Source organism: Narcine bancroftii, chromosome 3, assembly GCF_036971445.1.
Source record: "Narcine bancroftii isolate sNarBan1 chromosome 3, sNarBan1.hap1, whole genome shotgun sequence".
In the NCBI taxonomy this organism is placed as follows: domain Eukaryota; kingdom Metazoa; phylum Chordata; class Chondrichthyes; order Torpediniformes; family Narcinidae; genus Narcine; species Narcine bancroftii.
Window position 1 is genome coordinate 239,439,281 of NC_091471.1, and position 20,742 is coordinate 239,460,022.

The following is a 20,742-nucleotide window of genomic DNA, read 5'->3' on the forward strand; positions in this document are numbered from 1 at the left end:
ATTTAGAAAGTTAAGAACAAAATTTCTTTGTAGCTTCAGTGGCCTATTTCCTCATGTGTTAAATGAGGCCGTTTCTCTCAGAGATCCTTAACAACCTTCCATAGCAACAGATAAATGTTAAATTGGATACTGCTTCCCTTCTGCTGAGACCAACAGACTTGCATTGAGAAGAAAAGATGACCCTTGACCTTTACCTCTCTGACCTTCCAGTCCAAGTGTTCCCCAAATCTTGACCCTCACTCTCAGCTCTCTCTGTTGATTTTCAGGGCACAGCTGCAGATATACGTGAATTCGGCCAGTGCCATCACGGGCACCATCGCTCCATCAAGGACATTTACAAGAGGTGGTTTCTTAAGAAAGCAGCCTCCATCCTCAAGGACCCCCCCCCCTCCCACCCCACCGCCCTCTTCACACTGCTGCCATCAGGAAGGAGGTACGGAAACCTGAAGTCGGCACCTAGCGGCACAAAAAGAGCTTCTTCCCCTCCGCCATCAGGTTTCTGAATGGATGATGGGTCTCAACAAATAAGCAGTCCTCTCTTGAGTTCTCCACCTGGGACCACATCCAGCCATCCTGGCAACACGACTACTGCCCTTCAATTAAAAATGCAAAGTTATTTCACCACAATTAATAACATTCGTTCATCTTTGAGATTGGATCTTAGCCTTTGAGACAGTGTGTGTATAGCCATGGCACAGATCAAGAGGTGGAAACATATTGATCTCAGCGGACGCACGACATTCGGGATGGACACGCAAGGGCAAGGGGCCTGCTTCCGTGTGGGAGTATTGGGGCCTGCTTCCGTGTGGGAGTATTGGGGACCTGCTGTGTGGGAGTATTGGGGGCCTGCTTCTGTGTGGGAGCATTGGGCACACCCCTCATCTGCAGCAAGAATGAACACACTCTTGTTTCCATCACACTCCATAATGCAAACTTTGATGGAAGTGGAGCTACAAGCTGCGGAGTGGGCAATCTGGCTGCCCACCCTCTCCACAACCACTGAAGAATTGTCTGGCCCTCGTTGCTGACCATCAACTAACCATCCCAAATGGAACTGCTACTTTATTGTGAGTTGTTGCAAAGAAAAAAAATTTGGAATAAGACCAGCAATTCTCAAAATTAAAGAAATCTCTTCAGGACGGAGAAAGATTCAAGCCCAACCCTTTTTGTAAGTAGACTTCCCGACTTGGCTCCAAAGCTGGACAATATTGTACGATATTAGAAGCAACCTTAACCCAATAGTAATCCATTTTACCAGAACATTTCACTACTGAAAATTTATATTGGAAGTGGAGATCAAAGCAAAGGGAGAACAAATCACCTTGTCAACCCAGTCTTGACCAAACTGGAGTGGAGAGGAATGGGAATAGATTCACTGAAATTCATTTCAATTTTCGGTGCATCTCGGCCAGTTCTGCACTGAGCAAGACAAAGTATGTGTAAAGTGAAATGCACTGGAATCCGAGCAGGCCTCACATCACAGGGTGAACCAACCGGACAGGGTGTCTCACCTTCCCTCAACCCCAACATTTGTGTCGGTGATACTTTACCTCTTCAGCTGTTTCTTTGCCCATCCCTTTCCAAAGGAATCAACTTGTGACATTGAGGTAGAGTGAGGCAGGGAACCTGGGGAGATAGGCAAAGGTGTTTGGATTTAAATGGAGTAAAAAGCAGGCAGAGCTTCATCTGGTCCAGTGACATCACCTCAATGGCACTCCAACTAGTTCCATCAAGGACATTTACAAGAGGTGGTTTCTTAAGATCCAAATGGAACACCGGAGTAAAACACAAAAATCTGCAGACACCGTGGTTGAACTAAAAACACGACGCTGGAGAAACTTAGCAGGTCAAACAGCATCCTTCATGTAGCAAAGATAAAGATACAGAACCAATGTTTCGGGCTTGAGCCCTTCATCAAGGGGTGAGCAGAATGTCAGCAGGCTCCCAAACAAAATGGTGGGGGAGTGGGTGGAGGGGAGGCAGGAGGCAATAGGTAGATAAGGGAGGGAGGGCACATCGATGAACAGGGGGAGAGGGGTGGCTCTGTGAATGGAGAGGGAAGGGGGTGAGAGGTGGAGGAAAGGAGACAGAGAGATGGGGAAGGGAGGGAAAATGGGGAGTGGTCAGCAGGAACCGGAGATATCAATGTTAATGCTGTCCAGTTGGAGAGTGGCCCAGACAGAAAATTAGGTGTTGTTCCTCTAATCTACAGGTGGTCTTAGTGGGATAGTGCATGAGGCCATGGACAAACATGTAAGCACGGGAGTGGGGTGCAGACTTGAATTGGTTGGCACTGGGAGATTCCTGTCACTGATGCAGACAGAGGGAAGGTGCTCAGAGAAATGATCTCCCAGTCTGCGTCCAGTCTCTCTGAACTAGAGGAGGCCACAGCGGGAGCACCGGATGCCGTAGATGACCCCTGCAGATTCACAAGTGAAGTGTTGCTTCACTTAGAAAGGTTGTTTGGGGCCCCGAAAAGTGGCGAGGGAGGAAGTGTGGGTGCAAACGTGGCTCTTCCTGCGGCCACAGGGGAAGGTGCCGGGGAGGGGGGGATGGATGAGTGGAGAGAGTTGACCCTAAGGACAGCAGAGAGGGGAGGAGAGGGAAAGATCTGTGTAGTGCAGGGATCATTTCGTCCAGGCACCTGCCTCCATTTTGCTCACACCTTGATGAAGAGCTCAAGCCCGAAATGTTGGTTCTGTATCTTTCTTTGCTGTATAAAGTATATGGTTAAGACTCATGTTTAACCTGCTGAGTTTCTCCAGCATTGTGGTTTTTACAAATGGAATACAATTTCCCCCTGCCATTAACCTTAAGCCAATGGACAAAATATCAAGGGTTGGTCCAAGTACCCAGAGACCTGTTCCAAGTGGGGACTGTGACTTGGCAACCATGGAGCAAAGGTGAGCGATTGCCCTCTTTCACGCTCTGCTTCCATCATGCCTAGTACCCTTGCAAACCCGCTGCCACACAGCTTGAAGCCACAACAATTTTCCCCATGAGAAACTCGCTGCTGGCACTCGAAAGCCCGGCACTTTCCCACCCAGGAAAGCTTGACTACCTGCTGAGCACAAGATCTTGCTTGTGGCCAATAGCAACCTTCAAGCACTTGATGGGTCAAATTAACCTCCAGAGTAAATCATCTTGGTGTCACAGAACTGTGCAGCATGGAAATAGGCCCTTTGGCTTATCTTAGACCTGGCCTTTTTGTCCAACTCTATCTGACATGTTCTCCAAAAGAAAACTGTACGCTTATAGGAGGATCCAATGTCAACGTCACACTGTAATTACGATCTCCCGCCAGTAGGGTTAATTGAGACAGTTGCCACCTGGTATGAATATGTATCAGCAGGTGAGAAACAGGAAGTGAAGATAAATGTTGAGTTTTAAATTACCCAAGTCATGAGCAGAAATAGGCCATTCAGCCCATCAAGTCTTCCCTGCCACTTAATCATGAGTGGCGCCACTTCCCCACTCAGCCCCACTGCCTGGCCTTCTCCCCATAACTTTGGATGCCCTGGCTCATCAACAACCTGTCAATCTCTGCCATTGACTTGGCATCTGTCTTATTCGTTGGAACTTCGGAGAAAGGGGGTAGGGGGGTTCTCATTGAAACATTTTTGAATGTTGAAAGGCACGGACAGAATAGATGTAGAAAGGTTGGGAGAATGTGGGACAAGAGGGCACAACTTCAGAATTAAAGGGCGTTCGCTTATGTAGAGCTCGTCGAAAGAACCAAAGACTTGTTGATCCAAACCAAGGCTTTTATTAGCAAAAGACAGGAGCTCTTCACAGGTGGCCGACCAGTCCGGAATGATCCGACCTGGCTAGGGACACCACCCTTTAAGGCCCAGACAATAGGTGTGGCTTAGCTCTCAGCCAATCGCTGTAAGCACAGTCTAGATACAGTAACTATATACACTATGTACATTGGTGATAGATCTGTACTATCACATTCACCCCTTCTTGGAGAACTGACCCTGGAAAAAAAACAAAAACGAGGGAGAGAATGAAAGGAAGGGGTAGGTCAAGGACTGTAGCGGTCAAGGGGTCTGACCAACCGGTGTGACCGCCGTGGTGCCGGGATTGGGGTCGCTGGAGTGGTGTCGCCAGCGGGCTCGTCGGGTGCGACTGCTCCGTCACTCAATTCCCCAGTCGTGTTGTCGGCAGGGTGGCCCGGGTCGTTGGGGTGTTGTTGGTCCTTCTGTTGCGGCACGGGGCCTGGGGAATAAAGAGTTGGGGAAGGTTGGGTTGGGGGGTTTGCTGGGTCTACCGCGTCCTGAGCTAGGTCCCGCACCGAAACAGTGTCCTCCCGCCCATCTGGGAACTCAACGTAGGCGTAATGTGGGTTCGCGTGGAGTAGAGTCACTCGGTTGACCAAGGGGTCGTTCTTTGAGTGCCGGACGTGGCGTCGCAAAAGGACGGGGCCAGGGACGGTGAGCCATGCCGGTACAGTGGTTCCTGATTCTGATTTCCTCGGGAAAAGGAACATCCTTTCGTGGGGGGTGGCATTTGTTGCAGTACATAGGAGGGAGCGAACCTAGGGACACAACCCTTTAAGGCCCAGACAATAGGTGTGTCTTAGCTCTCAGCCAATCGCTGTAAGCACAGTCTAGATACAGTAACTATATACACTATGTACATTGGTGATAGATCTGTACTATCACAGCTTAGAACGACAGTACGGAGAAATTTCTTCAGCCAGAGGGGGGTGAATCTGTGGAATTTGTTGCTACAGGTGGTTGTGGAGACCAGTTCATTGGATGGATTTAAGGCAGAGATTGATCAGTTCTTGATGAGCCAGGACATCAAAGGTTATGGGGAGAAGGCCGGGCAGTTATGGGGAAACGGATCAGCTCGGAATTAAATGGCAGGGGCAGACTTGATGGGCTGATGGCCTATTTCTGTTCCAATGTCTTTTGGTCTAATATACATCCAGTGATTTGTGATACAACACAAATACCCAGACCCTTGACGATTTAAACAGTCATCAGGATAAATTTAGTCATTTGCTGTTCATTTGTAGAATATCCTGTGGGTGTGTAGCTCTAACAGTAGGTCATAATTATAGAATAATAGCCAACTAACAGCAAATTATGCAACTGATCTGCTCTAATGACACGTTACAGCAACAAAGCAGCTTAGCATCAGGATCTTACAAAATTATTAACAAGTTGTTTCCACTGGTAGGTGAGACTAGATCTAGGAGATGCAGCCTCTCAAGTTTCGGGGGAGAAGACATGGGATGAGGAGGAGCTGCTTCTCCCCGAAGGAGAAGGAGATGAGACAACCCATGGGCCGGTGACCTTGGTGGTGGACAGGTGAAGGGCTCTTTAAGGCTGAAGAACACACAGGTGCAGGCTGTCGGGACTCGGGGAGTAGGATGCGAGCTGCTGATAACTGCGGTCTGGAGGGGGTACCGACCGGTTAGCAGAATCAGGATGGGAGGCTTCCTGAGGCTTCGGAGGTGTCCGTCTGGAGCTCAGCTGATGGTTTGGTCTGAAGGTTGTGTGGCTGAAAGAGGCGAGTCCACGGACACTCAGTGACACTGGAGGGATGGGGGGGCCTCTCTTTTGCTTCTCTTTCTCTGGCTGTAAGGGGCGCCGGGCAATTTGGGCTGATGGCAAATCTTTGTATGCCTTACGGTCAACTCAAGGAAATTTCACGTAATATCATATTTTCTGTTTCATTATATAACAATAAAAGAATCTTGAACCTTGTCTCTTGAATCTGTGGAATTCTCCACCCAAGGAAGCAGTGGAGACTGCCTCAGACACAGAAAGGTTTTTGCATGGTAGGATTCTGGGGAATAGGAGCTAAATCCGAGGCCAGATTACTTGATGTTATTGAATGGCGGAGCAGGTTCGACGGGCCAGATAGCCGACTCCTGCTCCTGTTTCTTGCATTCTTATTACCCTGGGCATGATGCGTTTAATTTCTTTACCAACCGACTTCGGTGGTGACATTGTCCAGATAAAGCAAATGCTTCACTAGTTTACGTTGTATCCATCATTTCCCCATTCAGTTTTACCATGTCTGACCCTGCAACCCCGTTCCTTGGCACTGGGGAGAGCTCCTTAGAGGTTTCGCCTGCTCAGGAAAATACACCGGATCATCGGTGTATTGGGGTGGTCAGCGCAATACTGTTACAGCGCCAGCAATTAGGACCAGGGTTCGAATCCCGCGCTGTCTGTAAGGAGTTTGTACGTTTTCCCCATATCTGCGTGGGTTGTCCCCAGGAGCTCTGGTTTCAAAACGTACTGGGGGGGGGGGGGGGTAGGTTAATGGGGTGTAAATTGGGCAGCATGGGCTGGTGGGCCGAAAGGGCCTGTTGCCGTGGTGTAGGTCCACATTTAAAAAAAATTACATTTAAATCATAAACCTCAGTAGAATCTGAGGCACTGGCACAGGTGAGTTTCCACGATCAATGTCACGGCAATACAATTATCCAAACTATGTAAACACCAGGCTGCAGACAGACTCCTTCGCTGACAACAGGGCAAGAAGATTTAACCTTCCCCTCCCACTCTTGGAGAAATCCCAGCCGACTGGAATTCGGAACCAAGCACGTCGAGGGAAGGCAATGGATGAAGGGGGTCTCATTACCTGAGCTGCTCCTCACTGGGGACAACTGCTGAACCACGGGCAGGAAAGGCTGCTTCAGGAGGAAGGCGGGAAGATGGCTGAAACAAACAGAAAGTTCCACGTCAATTAAAGCAATTTGCACTTATCCTTGTATAACCACACAGAAACTCGGCGGGTCTCTCAGCATCCATAGGAGGTAAAGTATATCACCAATGTCTTCGAGGGACAAGTACAAAGCACGCAGGTGTCTGAATTAAAAGGCTGGGGAGAGAAATGGGGAAGAATGGGCAAGGGGATGAGTACAGGCCAACAGATAAAAGGTGTTAATTGGATATGGATGGAACACAGGAGAGATGAAAGGAGAGAATTGGCGGGAGGGAGGGTTATTTTTGGCTCTGTGGAGGCAGGCTGGGGGAAAGGAAGCAACGAAAAGGAAAGGGGGACAGAGAGAGAGAGAGAGAGAATGTACAGGAAGAGAGATAGGGAAAGATGGGTTTTGCTTGGGGGGGGAAGACAGAGCGAACAGAAACAGACGAATTTTACGTGTTCCACCCATATTCAATGAGCACCTTTTGCAATTGGTCTGCCCTCCTCCCTCTGCCCATTATTCCTTTCTACCCAGCCCTTTAATTCAGACACCTGCATGCTTTTTGCTCACACCTTGAAGAAGAGCTCAGGCCCGAAACGTCGGCGTTATATCTTTGTCTTCTACGGATGCAGAAAGACCAGCTGAGAACCCCCAGCATTACAGTGTATTTTTACTTCAGACAACCTGTACCGAAGTTCAAATTGTCAGAACCTCACTCCACACAACACAGACCTGCACAAATGAATTTTCAAAACAGACTCAACCTTTCCTCTTTCCACTCACATACCACCTTAAGTAATCCCTGTGGCATCCTGTGGTTAATAAGAGATTATTTAAGGCAGGATGTGAGTGGAAACAAAAAGGTTGAGAACGACTGGTCTCGAGTAAGGGGCTGGGACCTTTTAGTGATCGGAATCTGCTTTAGTAAGTGATGAGGTACATCATGTCGCCACCCAGCTCTCTCCGCTGAAGCACAATCAAAAGACATCTGTTCCACAATGATATTTACATTGGAAAAATATGTAGGTCAGGGGCAGTCATAAATTTCCAAAAATTGTACATACAGCAGACTGAAAGCAGCAGCCCCTCCTTCTCCCCTCACCCACACACTATCTCAAGGACAAGAGAGTTGGCAGATTAATTGGCTGGTGTAAACTGTCCTTAATGTAGGTGGGTGGGAGCAGGATCAGGTGAGGTGGGTGCTGATGGCATGTGAGAGAGTATAGCTCACGGGAACACCAGGGAATAGGATTGTTGTGAAAGCTAGCACAGGTTTGATGGACCAAACAGCTTCCCATATTGAAAATAGAGGGCATGAAAGTTGTAAGTGACGGGAAGCTGAAACTGCAGTAAAAAGTTCTGCAGATATGAAGAGTCAGGGCAAGGGAGGGTGGAAATTTGAAAGTGCGTGTAAAAGTCTGATGGGCAGAATGGCAATCCCCTGGTGTGCAGTCATAACCAGGATATCGTCCCCAGTATCAGCGTCATTGAGTGTGGATCGGAGACAGGATATCATTCACAGAATCAGAGTCACTGGGTGTGGGTCGGAGCCAGGATATTGTCCCCAGTATCAGTGCCACTGGGCACAACCGTGGGTCAGAGCCAGAACATCTTCACACCCTTCCCTCCACCCCTCGATTTGATTTAACATTGCCACAAGAGCATTCCCCTCTTGCGGTAAGTGCCACCTGACGCAACGCCCTACCTGCAGCTCCCAGCTCCTATGGGCGTGTTGGGTCCACTCCCTGGCAGATCTGTAAGGGGAGATACAAGTTGGTCCTTGCTACTTCCCAGCACAAAAGAATCAAGCAGAAACAAGCAGCACCTTGGGATAGGTCACTGTGCAGTTAGCCATCACAGGGGGTGATGTTCCATGGCATCTGCCTCATTCACTGGTGCTTGGTCATCACTCCAAGTGAGCGAGTGAGACTGTGGCCATGGACACTGTAGTTCGCCACCTCGGATTCACTAAGGAGGTGCAGGAATTTCATCCACTGAGGGAGGTCAGGACAGTGGTTGAATCACGGAGGTGCCAATACTCATGTTAAGGGGTCTGGCAATGATAAGATGCGAGACCGTGAATAGGATCATCAGGTTAGTACTCAACAAGCCCTCGGGATACCCCTCAGTGGAGACAGAAGTCAAGTGGGCTGGAAATACCTTCGCCCTGTCCAAATTCTGGTGGGCCATCCTGTCTTACTCTCTCTGCTTCAATGCAGTGGTAACTGGAGAGGTCAGGGGATCATTTCATCTTCTTCGACTGATGGTCAGAGTGACACCATGCATCTCTTAGTACAGCGGCAGCCAAACCGTGGCTCTTTGACGTACAATGTGTGGATCGTGGAAATATGTTAGCTGAGACAGGAATCGTACAATGGTAGTCCTGGTGGACGTGGCTTGTGATTGCGTGATTGTTGCAGCTCTCAAACATCTGAAGTTTAGCGTACGTGACTTACGTTAAGCACAGTTTGGTCACCCCTGTCCTAGAACCTCTGGTCTTCTAAATGGTTAACATAGCAGTCATCTACCATAGAACCTACCTTCCAGATCTAGCATCTCTCTCGGGCGGACAAATTCAGGCTTCAGAATTTCAAACCACCAGAAGAGTTCAGCCACAAACGTCAAGATGTTAATCTGTGAAGGGAAACGTGCCTATATCAATCCCAACCACATCCACGGCACAAGACTACAGAGAGAAATAGATGGATAGAAAAATTTAGGGTGATTTTGCCTAAGTGAAGGCAAATGAGATGAGCTCAGTGGGGCCATTTGGTCAGCATGGATGATTTGGGTTGAAGGGCCTGTTTCTGTGCTGTACAGTTCTGTCTGAGCTGAAGGAGCACACTGAACACAAACCGTTTTTTTTTTAAAAAAAGAGGATGCGCAAGAGGTGCAGAAGTCAGAGATGGGGATTTTAGTCCCCGTGGTAGGCAATCTGTGTAAACAAATGGCCCATGTTATACACGATTTAAATTTAGACATAGGAACCAGCCATTTCAGCTCACGAGTCCATGCCGTCTAATTACATCCCCCTGGTACATTTTGAGTGGTGGGAGGAAACCGGAGCCCCCGGGGAAAGCCCACGCAGACACGGGGAGAATGTTACAACTCCTTACAGACAGCGCGGGATTCGAACCCTGGTCCCGGTTGCTGGCGCAGTAACTACACAAACCGAGCTGCCTCTACGTTCACCATGCTGCCCCTCTATTATTTAAACATTATGGGACATTCGAGGTAGTGAACTATAATATACACAGCTGTTCCTCATTATGCTAATAATTTAAATTTGGAACCAAATTGCCTCACATTTCAAAAATGAAGAAAATTAAATGAATCATCAAAATACTAATTACGCAAAATAACACAACAGTGCCCCAAGCGCAGGAGCGAATATTACTCAATCTATAATCATTCGAGCAACGTTCCTCGAGGGGGGGGTCTGAATGCTTCATAAAGCCCCACAACAAAAATAACAATAAATCAAGTTAGGTACTTATCATACTTTAATATTTCTCATTTTTGCTCACGCCATTTGGCCCATCTAATCTATGTTGGCTTGCAGAGAAATCACCCCAACCCAATTCCACGCATTTCATAAGAACTTAAGAAATAGGAGCAGGAGTCAAGCCCGCTCTGTCATTCAATGAGATCATGGCTGATTTGATGGGCTCACCTCCACCTCCCTGCCTCTTCCCCATATCCCTTAATTCCCCAACTTTGTAAAAATCTATCCACCCTTGTCTTAAATATATTTAATGAGGTCGCCTCCACTGTTTCAAAGGGGAGGGAATTCCACAGATTCCCCACCCTCTGGGAAAAGCAGCTCCTCCTCGTCTCCATCCTAAATCTACTCCCCTGGATCTTGAGGCTCTGTCCCCTAGTTCTGGTCTCACCTACCAATGGGAACAATTTACCTACCTCTATCCTATCTTTGCCTTTCCTAATTTTATATGTTTCTATAAGATACCCTGTCATTCTTCTACATTCCAGCGAGTACAGTTCCAGATGACTCAATCTCTCCTCATAGGCTAAACCCCCTCATCCCTGGAATCAACCTGGTGAACCTCCTCTGCAATGTCTCCAAAGCCAGTCCATCCTTCCTCAAGTTCAGAGGCCAGAACTACCTTGTGCAGGAGCAGCAGAACCTCCCTGCTCCTAAATTCAATCCCTCCAGCGATGAAGGCCAACGTTCCATTTGCCTTCTTGTTACCCTGTTGCACCTGCAATTCATGCACAAACACTCTCAAGTCCTACTGCACAGCAGGACACTGCAATCGCTTGCCCTTTTTCCTTCCAATTTTATCCTCCATCCCGGCCATTATTCTCAACCCTTTTTTTTGCCTATAGCCCCCTGAGGACTCTGCCTAAAGTTTATGGGCCCCTTCCCTGTGAAGCAGTCGTTTAGTTGGATCTTTTTATACCCTCCTACCGACTACATAAAAAAATGTATGATTTCAGTCCGTGCCCCCACCCCCCAATTCAATGTCCTGTGGTCCCCACTGTCCCCTGCTGAGAATGGCTGCTCTAACTCGCATTCACATTAACCACCCGTTAACCAGATTTCATTTCTCGATTCTAGAGGAAGATGACCACCTTCACCAAGGCCATCAGGTGTGACACGGGCAGCTGAACGACCAAAAGAACTCCTCATACTAATCATCCAAGGCTGTCATATTCACAAAACAATGTCTACTTATTTACAGTCACACGTCACTTCACGCCCACGATACACTCCCTGAAGTAGGATGTGATGTGGACATGGTGCGAACATCATATTGTGTACTTAGCAAAGCTACAACACTCAAGAGACAAGCAATACATGAGGTTGGATGCCTGCTGCCTACAAACCGAAGTACTGGCTACAATAAACCTTTTATTTATGAGTAAAGTTCACACTAAACTAACGATAGAAAGTACAGTACATACATAAGCCAGTATCGAAGGTGTTTATTATGACTACCAAGACACATATATTATAGGTTATATATGTACTGAACCTTTATATGCCTGGCAGTGCATTTGCTTTGTTTACAGGACATGAGATACACGTGTTGCGTGCAGGAAGCTGTTGTGTCTGCTACGTCTGCTACATCCCGTTCTCTGACCGCCATTATAACCTTATGGGACCATGGACATATACCAGTCGGACGTTGCACGAATGGACGTTATGCAGCGCACGACTGTATTTGCATACAGGTATATGACTACTTGTGGTGCATATGTATGGTTTGTCTGTATGCGTGTGATGTCTGGTTGTGTGTCTGTGTGCTTTGCACTGAGGACCGGAGAAAGCTGTTTCGTTGGGTGGAACTTGTGCAATCGGATAACAATAAACTTGACTACTTTGTGGAGCGCCATGACTGATGCAGCCTTGAGCTCATTACCTTTAAGACCGGCGGGGTGTAGAGCATGTCCTCCAGACCCAGGTGGTAGCAGCTGCCCAGGTACTCCTGCGTGAACTCCACAATCAGCTGCAAGTTGTATAGGCTGTCGGCCACGGACATGGTTTCCTTCAAGCAAATATCTGGGAAGAGTAGATTGAGAAAGGGGGAAGAGAAAAGTTTGAATGGTCATGATAAACACCCACATCAGTAGTAATCTGCCACCAGGCGGTGAGACACCCAATTAGAGACCTACGTCACCAAAGACTCTCGAAAACTTCTACAGGTGCATTATGGAGAGCTATCTGGCTGGTGTGGAGGTGCCAATGCACAAGACAGGAAAAGCCAACTCGGTCTGCACCGTCATGGCATCAGTCTCCACTTCATTATGGACACAAGAGGCGGTGTCTTAAGAAAGTAGCCTCTATCCTCAAAGACCCCCACCACCGAGCGGGAAGGAGGTCCAGGAGCCTGAAGACGAGCACCCAGCAGCACAAGGACAACTTCTTCCCCACTGCCATCAGATCCCTGAATGGACAATGAACTACAGACACGACCTCACTTTCTCTCTTCTTTTGCACTAATTAATTTTTTTTTAATCAAATTTTCACCTGTAATGCTGCTACCAAACATGAAATTTGGTTACACACATTCATGACAATAAATTCTGAATCTGATCCTGATTCTGAAATGTTAGAGGCTCATGTCCGACCTCCTGAATTCCATTCTCCACATTTTACTTTACCTCACTTTTATTTTATAGAAAAAATGTTTACTCAAAATACTCATAGGAATTACAGGCAGGATATCTTTCTTTACATCAAGAGTATCATCAAATTGCCATCAGGTTTCCTTTTCAAACGATGCTTCCAAGAGGTGTTTGGGAAGACGCTAAATAGAGCCCTGTCCCTGGTGACACACCAGGGTCCTAAAGCAAATGGTGGTTCTCTGATAAATCCACTGGGTAATTTGGGTGAAACTTCTTCACTATGGTGGAGAGTATAGGAAGGCAACTATCAATGATGTTCAAGCCGGTGTTTGCCCCTTGCATGAGCCCCCTTCTACTGCCCTTCATCAAACCCCTTCAACACAATCCATCCTTTGCTCTCTCTCTCTCACACCTTTCCACTTCTGCAAAAACATTGACCATTTCTCTCTTGGTGGGCGAGACCCAAGAAGTTGAGTTTTCTCAATATTTCTAACCACCAAGATCCCATTGGAACAGTTTGTGATTATTTCATATGCATGGTCCAAGTCTCTTCGATCCAAAATGGAAACCTCATCTCCCACTGATGGATTCTTGGTCCCGACTCACCTTGTAAACGCAACACGTCGGGGCAATAGTGGTGTATCAGCGCCGCCACTGCGCATCCGTTGGCCAGATCCTTCAGCTGGGTCACGTTGGGGAAGCAGGGAGTCTGTTTGCTCAGTACTTTATCCTTCCTATAACGGATCTGGTTAGAGGGGAAACAAAATCTCAGCTTTGGAATCAGATCAGGCAAGGTGGGTTGCAGCACCGGGGCTGGAGAGGGAGACAATCACCAGTAACAAGGATTGAAATAGCCAGGAGTATGGTTCAACTTCAGTTATTAGCAATCTAATGGGATAAAATTAACAACGTGTTGACAAGTCCATAGTAATTAATTCTGTGGGATAACGTGGCTGTAAGAAATGCACCCATTACATATCCTGTGCCAGTCTATTTATCCACCTCCTCTAACACTGAGGTTAGTGCAAACCATCTCCTTTAATTTCCCTCAGTTCAGTCATGTCCAGTGCTGGAGAGAAACGAGAGAGTCTGGGGCACAAGGGGGAACCTGTTATATAACTGATCATTAAGAAGCATTCTTTAAAAGCTCTGATTAAGTATTTTCAGGGCATCCCTTGCATGGGAAAATCTCTTTCAGAAAAATTATAATACTTTGTTAGTGAAAAGATCCCATGACTAAAAGTTCTAAATCCAATTCCTCTCAAATCACCTCCTGAGATGCACATATCTGAACTGATTAGAGGCATTAAGGTCACTTGTCCTCTCTGTAACCCCATTGGAGTCCTTTCATGCTATCATTCACAGGCAACCTCAAAGGTCAAAGCTCAAGGTTGAGGGGTTGCAAACTGAATGAACTTGAAACACGCAAAAGCTCCTTTATGTCAGCAGGTCATCTGATGCACAATGCAAGGCAGTCAGGCAGAAACCCCTCCAATCACAGGCTTGGCATCCTGATTAGTTGACTGCTTGGCCAAGGATCAGGTGAGATATAGGGAGATAAACCACAGGGAGGTTGCAAACCATTAATCAGAACCATTAATTTATTAGCATTAAAAGTATTTAGTAATTGGATAAAGGCGATTTAGCCAAGTCTCAAAAGATGGTAAAATCCTTTGTAGATGAGAATATGAAATGAGTATCTATAATGTGATATTTTGCATTGTACAGGATTATCCGCTAGAAGCATTTGCAGGGATATTAGCCACACTGGGTATAAATTTAACTCTTCAAATTCCCTATCCAGCAACACTCTGGAAGGACCACGAAGCCCACCAGAGGCTCAAGGAAACGTTTACCGTCATCTTTCCTACATGGAACTGTGGCGGGCCCATAGCTGACTGTGACGTCCTCATTCGGTAAATGAATATTTGAAAGGGCAGCATGGTTAACGCAGCGGTTAGCACAATGCTGTTACAGCGCCAGCGATCGGGACCTGGGCTCAAATCCCATACTGTCAGTAAAGGGGTTTGTGCGTTCTCCCTGAGGTTTCCTCAGGATGCTCCAGTTTCCTCCCACCCTTCAAAACGTTCATGGGTTGTAGGTCAATTGGATGGGTATGGACTCATGGGCTAGAAGGGCCTGTTACTGAGTTGTATGTCTATATTTTTTTTTAATTAAAAAATAAACACAAAGGAGAGAAGAACAGAGGTCCGGGTGGGATATACAGATGTGTCCATCATTCAGTCTGGATTCAAATTGTTTTAATTTATACTGAGCAGATCTCCCAATCGAAGCATTAAAAGCTGACACTGGGAAAGCTTCAGCTCAAAGTAGCTGGGAGAAATTTCACATCTGTCAGTGCAGGTGAATAGAACAGGACAAACAGAACCCAATAAACCACAAGAAGAGATCAATATTTTGAAACGAGTGAGGGTGGAAGAAGAGTGGTGAAGTGGTAAGAACCAATGCCAGTCTACTGGCAGGTATTGATAGAGCCAATGGACAAAGATACCCTTCCTTTGAACAGGCTTAGTTAGCACAGTGATTAACAGAAAGCCATTATAGCACCAGTGCCCTGCGTTCAAATCCGCCATGGTCACTCTCCCCACGAGTTTCCTCCGTGTGCTCTAGATTACACCCTCGCTCCAAAGACGTTCAGAATTGGAAGGTTAATTGGTCATTGGGTGTATTTGTGTGGATGGCCTCATGGGCAGGAAGGGCCTGTTACCATGCCGTATCTCTAAATTAAAATTTAGGGCAGAATGATTTGAGGGGTTAATTCTAGAGTCTGATGGTTACATGGATGGAGCTCCAGTAACACTGGCTCAAGGACATACAGGGGAGCTTGAGGTGAATATTACAGTGAACAACAAAGATTTTGCTTCCTGAACACTTTGGGTGTATTCTATGGATTTTGGGCTTCTGATCATGAAAATAGCCTTAAAATTTTCCAATCACAAACTATTTAGATACAACCTATTGTTGTGATTTCCTGTCATATTTTAAGTCTACTTCAAGCAGACAAAACTATGAAATGCAACATTTTGTTGAAAATTCATTTCCTGCTTTTGCACTTGGACGTCTTCCCTGCTGATTTTGGTGCCGTCAGTGACGAACACAGTGAAAGGTTTCACCAGCATGAGCATGAGCCATAGAAAAATGAAATCAGGGCAACTGGAATCCACCAAGATAGCTGACTATTGTTGGACACTGACATGAGAGGCATCAGATGCTGAGTACAAACAAAAGTCAGCGGCAAAACATTTTTAGGTCAGTTGAACTAACGCAACGTGTCAGCATCGTTATGTGATTAAACATGGTAAATTCAACCAAAGTTAATTTAATGTTTCTCCAACGTCCTACATGATTCAGCATATCTGAAACCATCTTTGTGTTCAGCTTGAAGTTGTCCATCATAATCCCCAATTTTAATTCAGGAAGCAAACCACTTGAAAAAAATTATCCAGCATTATCAGACCGCTGTGGGGTCAGTAGACACAGAAGCAAGAGATTCAAATGGGAATTGGACGGACACTGGGAAAACAAATACAAAATGAGTTTGAAGGGATTTTTCTACTTGGACATGGCTCATACTGAATGGACTGAACAGCTATCACCTGGGCCTCAAATCCTACTGGGCATCTCGAATAAGCAACAAGCATCATAACTACAGCCAATGCCATTTAAATCCAATTATCGATTGAAGTGATTGGGTATTCCCTTGGAGGGGCAGATATGCAGGGGTGGGTGGGGAGGTCCTTTATTTGAAAGAGTAGAGACGGGTTAAAGCCATCGAGGCTACTCTGCCATTCATTAAGATCATTGTTGATCTGATCGGGGACTCAGCTTACGTGACCAATGTCATCTTCAAGCTAGCACTGATCACATTAGCTCAAAGATAGTCCAACACTTTGCAAGAGAACCATCCAATAAAACTGAAAATGCCGGAGATACTCAGCAGGAATCCAGTCAGCTCCACTCCCTTGAACTAAGCACTCACTACCAAGACTAGTCACTGTTTAAACAGTGTTTACTCAGCATCAATAAGAGAAACTCTTACAGCCAATTAAAAATTAGTTTTTAAAAATCAAAATTAGCCCGTCACACTTGCAAAGATTAGAAAAGAAATGAATATCGGAGGCCAAATTTTCTTCCGATCTGAACATGAGGAAAACCCTCCTCGGCTAAATTTGATACCAGTGGTTGGCTGTTTCAAACCTTGCACAATTCAACAGTTGCATTCACAGTACAACGTTCATTTAAAAGGTTAGTTTTCTTTTTAAAGTTGGAATAACAAACTTTGGTCAATTACACTGCAAGACAGTAATTATATAGCATTCCAAAATTTAAAAAAAGCTTTGTAAGGAACTCTCATGCCAACTCCTGGTGGGATGGATTGAATGGTACATGCACTGGAATGGAAAAAGACACTATGGCCACTGCAAGCACACGGTGCACAGAAATAAAATCAAACAGATTTTTATGTGAAGTGAAAAAGTAAAGAGATGCCATTTCATGTTGGACTGCATTATTCCTTTGTAAAATACAGTTGATATACACTACATTGCAATCATTTCAACAGCCATTAAGACCAGGGTGGCCAAGTTACAGCCCCCACCCTGGGCTAACCGTGGCCCGTTGCCCATTTTTAAGTACAAGTTTTAAAACTAAAATAGAATATTGCCTGTTAAGTGCTAACAATAAATTACAATGCATGTACATTGCACTTCATGGTTTCAACACTAGATGTCGCTGCCATTTTGAATAACTACTAGACAAACCGTTGCAATGAAATAATTTGCCTCAGTTGATTAAACACAGCGGAACCGAAAAGAAGGGAGGGCCGAAAATTTCAGACACGGTGGGAAAATGAATACTTTTTCACAGAAGTCAAAGGGAAGTGCATTTGTTCGATTTGCAAGGAATTTGTTAACTTTAACAGCCAATCTACAGATTTACATCTCGCATCATAATCATGAAGGTGGACACTTGGGCGGTAAATTGCATTCACTGTGAATTGTTGAGGAATGTTCCTTTATTCATTTTTATCCAGTTCTGATTTTTCCCCCAGCTTTTGACTTTGCACTGCTGTTTGAATGAGAGTTTTAAAGAATGTTATTGTATTTATTTAAACCAGTAGTTCTCAACCTTTTTCTTTCCACTCACATACTACTTTAAGTAATCCCTATGCCATCGGTATAGGATCACATGCTCTATTAGTAAGAGATTGCTTAAGGTGGTAAGTGGATAGAAAGAAAAAGTTTGAACACCACTATTTTATCATACCTAATTGACTCGTTAAGTGCAGGGTTTCATAACTCCAAAGGAAATGGGTCAATGACAATTTTTCTCAAGCAAAATATTTCAGAAACAATTGGGTCTCGAGCAATTAATCTTAATCTTCCATTCCCACCCAAATACCACCTTAAGCAATCCCTTGCTAATCACAGAGCACCGATGGCATAAAGATTACTTAAAATGAATGTGAGTGGAAAGAAAAAGGTTGAGAACCATTGATTTAAACTAAATTTAAGAGCAGCAGATGCAAAAATGCCTACTGTAATATGTGAGCACATCAATAAAATACTATAATGTCAACTGTTGAACTGTTCAGCAGTGTCCTGTAGTTATTTTGATAGAAAATGAATCTTCAACAGCACAGGGGGTTTCTGGTCTAAAAATTTTTTCTTGCAGAACTGGTTGAAAACTTCCAACCTTGATATTGTTTGACTCCTTGTATTTTTTTTGTATGAGGCCCTCAACCAAAAAGGTTTGGCCACCCCCAGCAAAAGAAAGAAAACCTGCTAGAGTTACTCAGTGGGTCAGAGAGCAGCCACAGAGGGAGAAATGAGGTTTTAGGGGTGAAAACATTTTCCTGGATGATTGGACTTCATTCAGCCAGTTAATGTCAGAGGTCTGGAGCTTGGGATCCTGACAGTTTGGGCCGAAGACTGTGTGGCTGCAGAAGCACTGGAGGCGAATCCATGGACACTCAGTGCCTCTGGGGGTGGGAAAACTCCCTTTTAACTTCTCTTTCTCTTATTGTAATGTTGATGCCAGGCAATGTTGATGGTGAATCTTTTCCTACCTAAAGGAAATTTAGTGTCGTATCATTTTTTGTTTGTTTTACTACATGAAATATAAGAATCTTGAAACTGAAGTGATTTGACCTCCCACCATGACATGAAGTCTCTGCATAGCTCCAGGGCACTCCCAAGGGTTGGGGTTAGGGTACCATGTGTATTTGTAAACTGGAAACGAATGGGAGGTGGAGCCTCCTGCATCTCCCTCCTCCGTATTTTTGCTAAAATTGTACATGTTCAAATTGAACAAAAGGTGGGCGACGGAGGGAGGAAGAACTTTGGCTACAATTCTCCTGTGGGGACATCCAAATGCCCAAGCATGCCAATGTGGCTTTGGTGTGTAGTTGCTATGGGGATACAGAAGCTGGCAGGGAAGACCCAGCAAATTAACCTGCTTTCATGGTCTTGGTTGAGGGACAATCATTGGTGAGGGTTGGGGAGAGGTTCCAGCCCTTTGATGCGTGGGTGGGGCCTTTGTTTGGAGGAGCAGAACAAGGCTTTCATGTAACATCTCATCCAAACCACATCGCGCCTTGTAACCACTCCCCCAGGGCTTCACTTGGGAGGACTGTGAAATCAAGTCTCTAGCACAAGGCTTCCAGATGCAAGATGTTCAAAGGATAACCACCATGCAGCTCCCAAGGCCTGCCTTAGCCCCAACCTGCCGACCACTGAAACGCTGACGAGTTTCAATTTCAATTGTTGGGCCACAGTAAGGTTCAAGGAGCTGCATGCAAAGTCTTAAACGTACACATGGCAGGTCACTGTTTTGAGAAGACCTGAATGTTCTGATTGGCGACTGAAACAGATTCAATACTATAAATGCCTGAAACACAAACTGAACAAGACAGGCAAACAAAAGCAAAAATCCTACCCAAGGTTCTAAGGGATGAGTTCCAGGGTTTGGGCCATTATCAGTCCCAGCACTTTAACACAATACAGGTATACCCCGCTTTACGAAAATTCACCTTTATGGCGAAACCTGTGTTCGCTTCCTAAAAGAAATTTGAATAAGTTTTCACTTTTACGAAAATAGCCTTCACTAATGGTGAACGGTTCTTCATTTTGTGCCATTTCACCTTACAAAAGGTTTCACAGAAACGGTCTAGCTTCGTTATGCAGGGTAAACATGTTTCCCCAATGAGTGTAGATTTTTCATCATATGTCTACTTCAGTTAAATTGCACAGATATGAATATTTGTATTGTAATGTGAATGCATGTATCTTTTGGTCTGAGTGAGTGAGCGCATTTTCTTAAATGGTGTTCCAAAATCCGAAACACTTCTGGTCCCAGGCATTTCAGATAAAGGCATTTCGACCTGTACGTGAAAAATATTTGCATTGCGTGAGGTGAAAAGAAAGCAAGGCTTTCACTTAAATGTTCCGTGACCCCCAAGGACGTCTTGGGGCTCCATTAAGAATGGCTGTACTAAAGCCTTCCCACTAAAGTACCTGTTCAAATGTATCTGCCTCCACCACTTCCTCTGGTAGCTTATTTCACATACAAACACCCCCCTGTCATTTAAATCCTCCCCCCTCTCATTTTAAATCCATGTCCTCTAGTTTTAGAGCACAACTAACCTGGGGGATAAAAAATCTTGTGACCATATCTGAGCCCCTCATGATTTTATAAACCTCTGTAAAGGTTCCCCCATCCCACAGCCTTCTACACTGTAGGGAGAAAAGTCCCAGCCTATCCATCCCTCCTTAGAACTCAAGACCTTATTCCCAGCAACATCCCTGTGAATCGTTTCTGCACCCTCTCTAGCTTAATCACTTTCTTCCTAAAGTGCAGTGACCACATGTGGACACGGTGCCAGGTGAAACCTCACAACATCCTGCAGTCAAAGCATGGCCCCCCAGGCTTGTACTTGATGCCCCATCCAACAAAGATGA

General features: G+C 45.6%; 1 protein-coding gene across 2 annotated transcripts in view; it reads right to left on the minus strand.

Moving 5' to 3' along the window:
* The window catches only part of camsap3 (calmodulin regulated spectrin-associated protein family, member 3), a 138,787-nt gene that overhangs the window by 24,310 nt on the left and 93,735 nt on the right, over positions 1-20,742 (minus strand). The window contains exons 5-11 of one of the 2 annotated variants that reach the window (XM_069927218.1): positions 13,370-13,508; positions 12,058-12,197; positions 9,214-9,307; positions 8,379-8,427; positions 6,607-6,683; positions 1,551-1,626; positions 1,322-1,414 (exon numbers count right to left, since the gene is read on the minus strand). In XM_069927218.1, coding sequence (XP_069783319.1) covers positions 1,322-1,414; positions 1,551-1,626; positions 6,607-6,683; positions 8,379-8,427; positions 9,214-9,307; positions 12,058-12,197; positions 13,370-13,508 — 668 coding nt within the window. The remainder of the gene's footprint in view (positions 1-1,321; positions 1,415-1,550; positions 1,627-6,606; positions 6,684-8,378; positions 8,428-9,213; positions 9,308-12,057; positions 12,198-13,369; positions 13,509-20,742) is intronic. The other variant, XM_069927219.1, reaches the window with a different exon arrangement.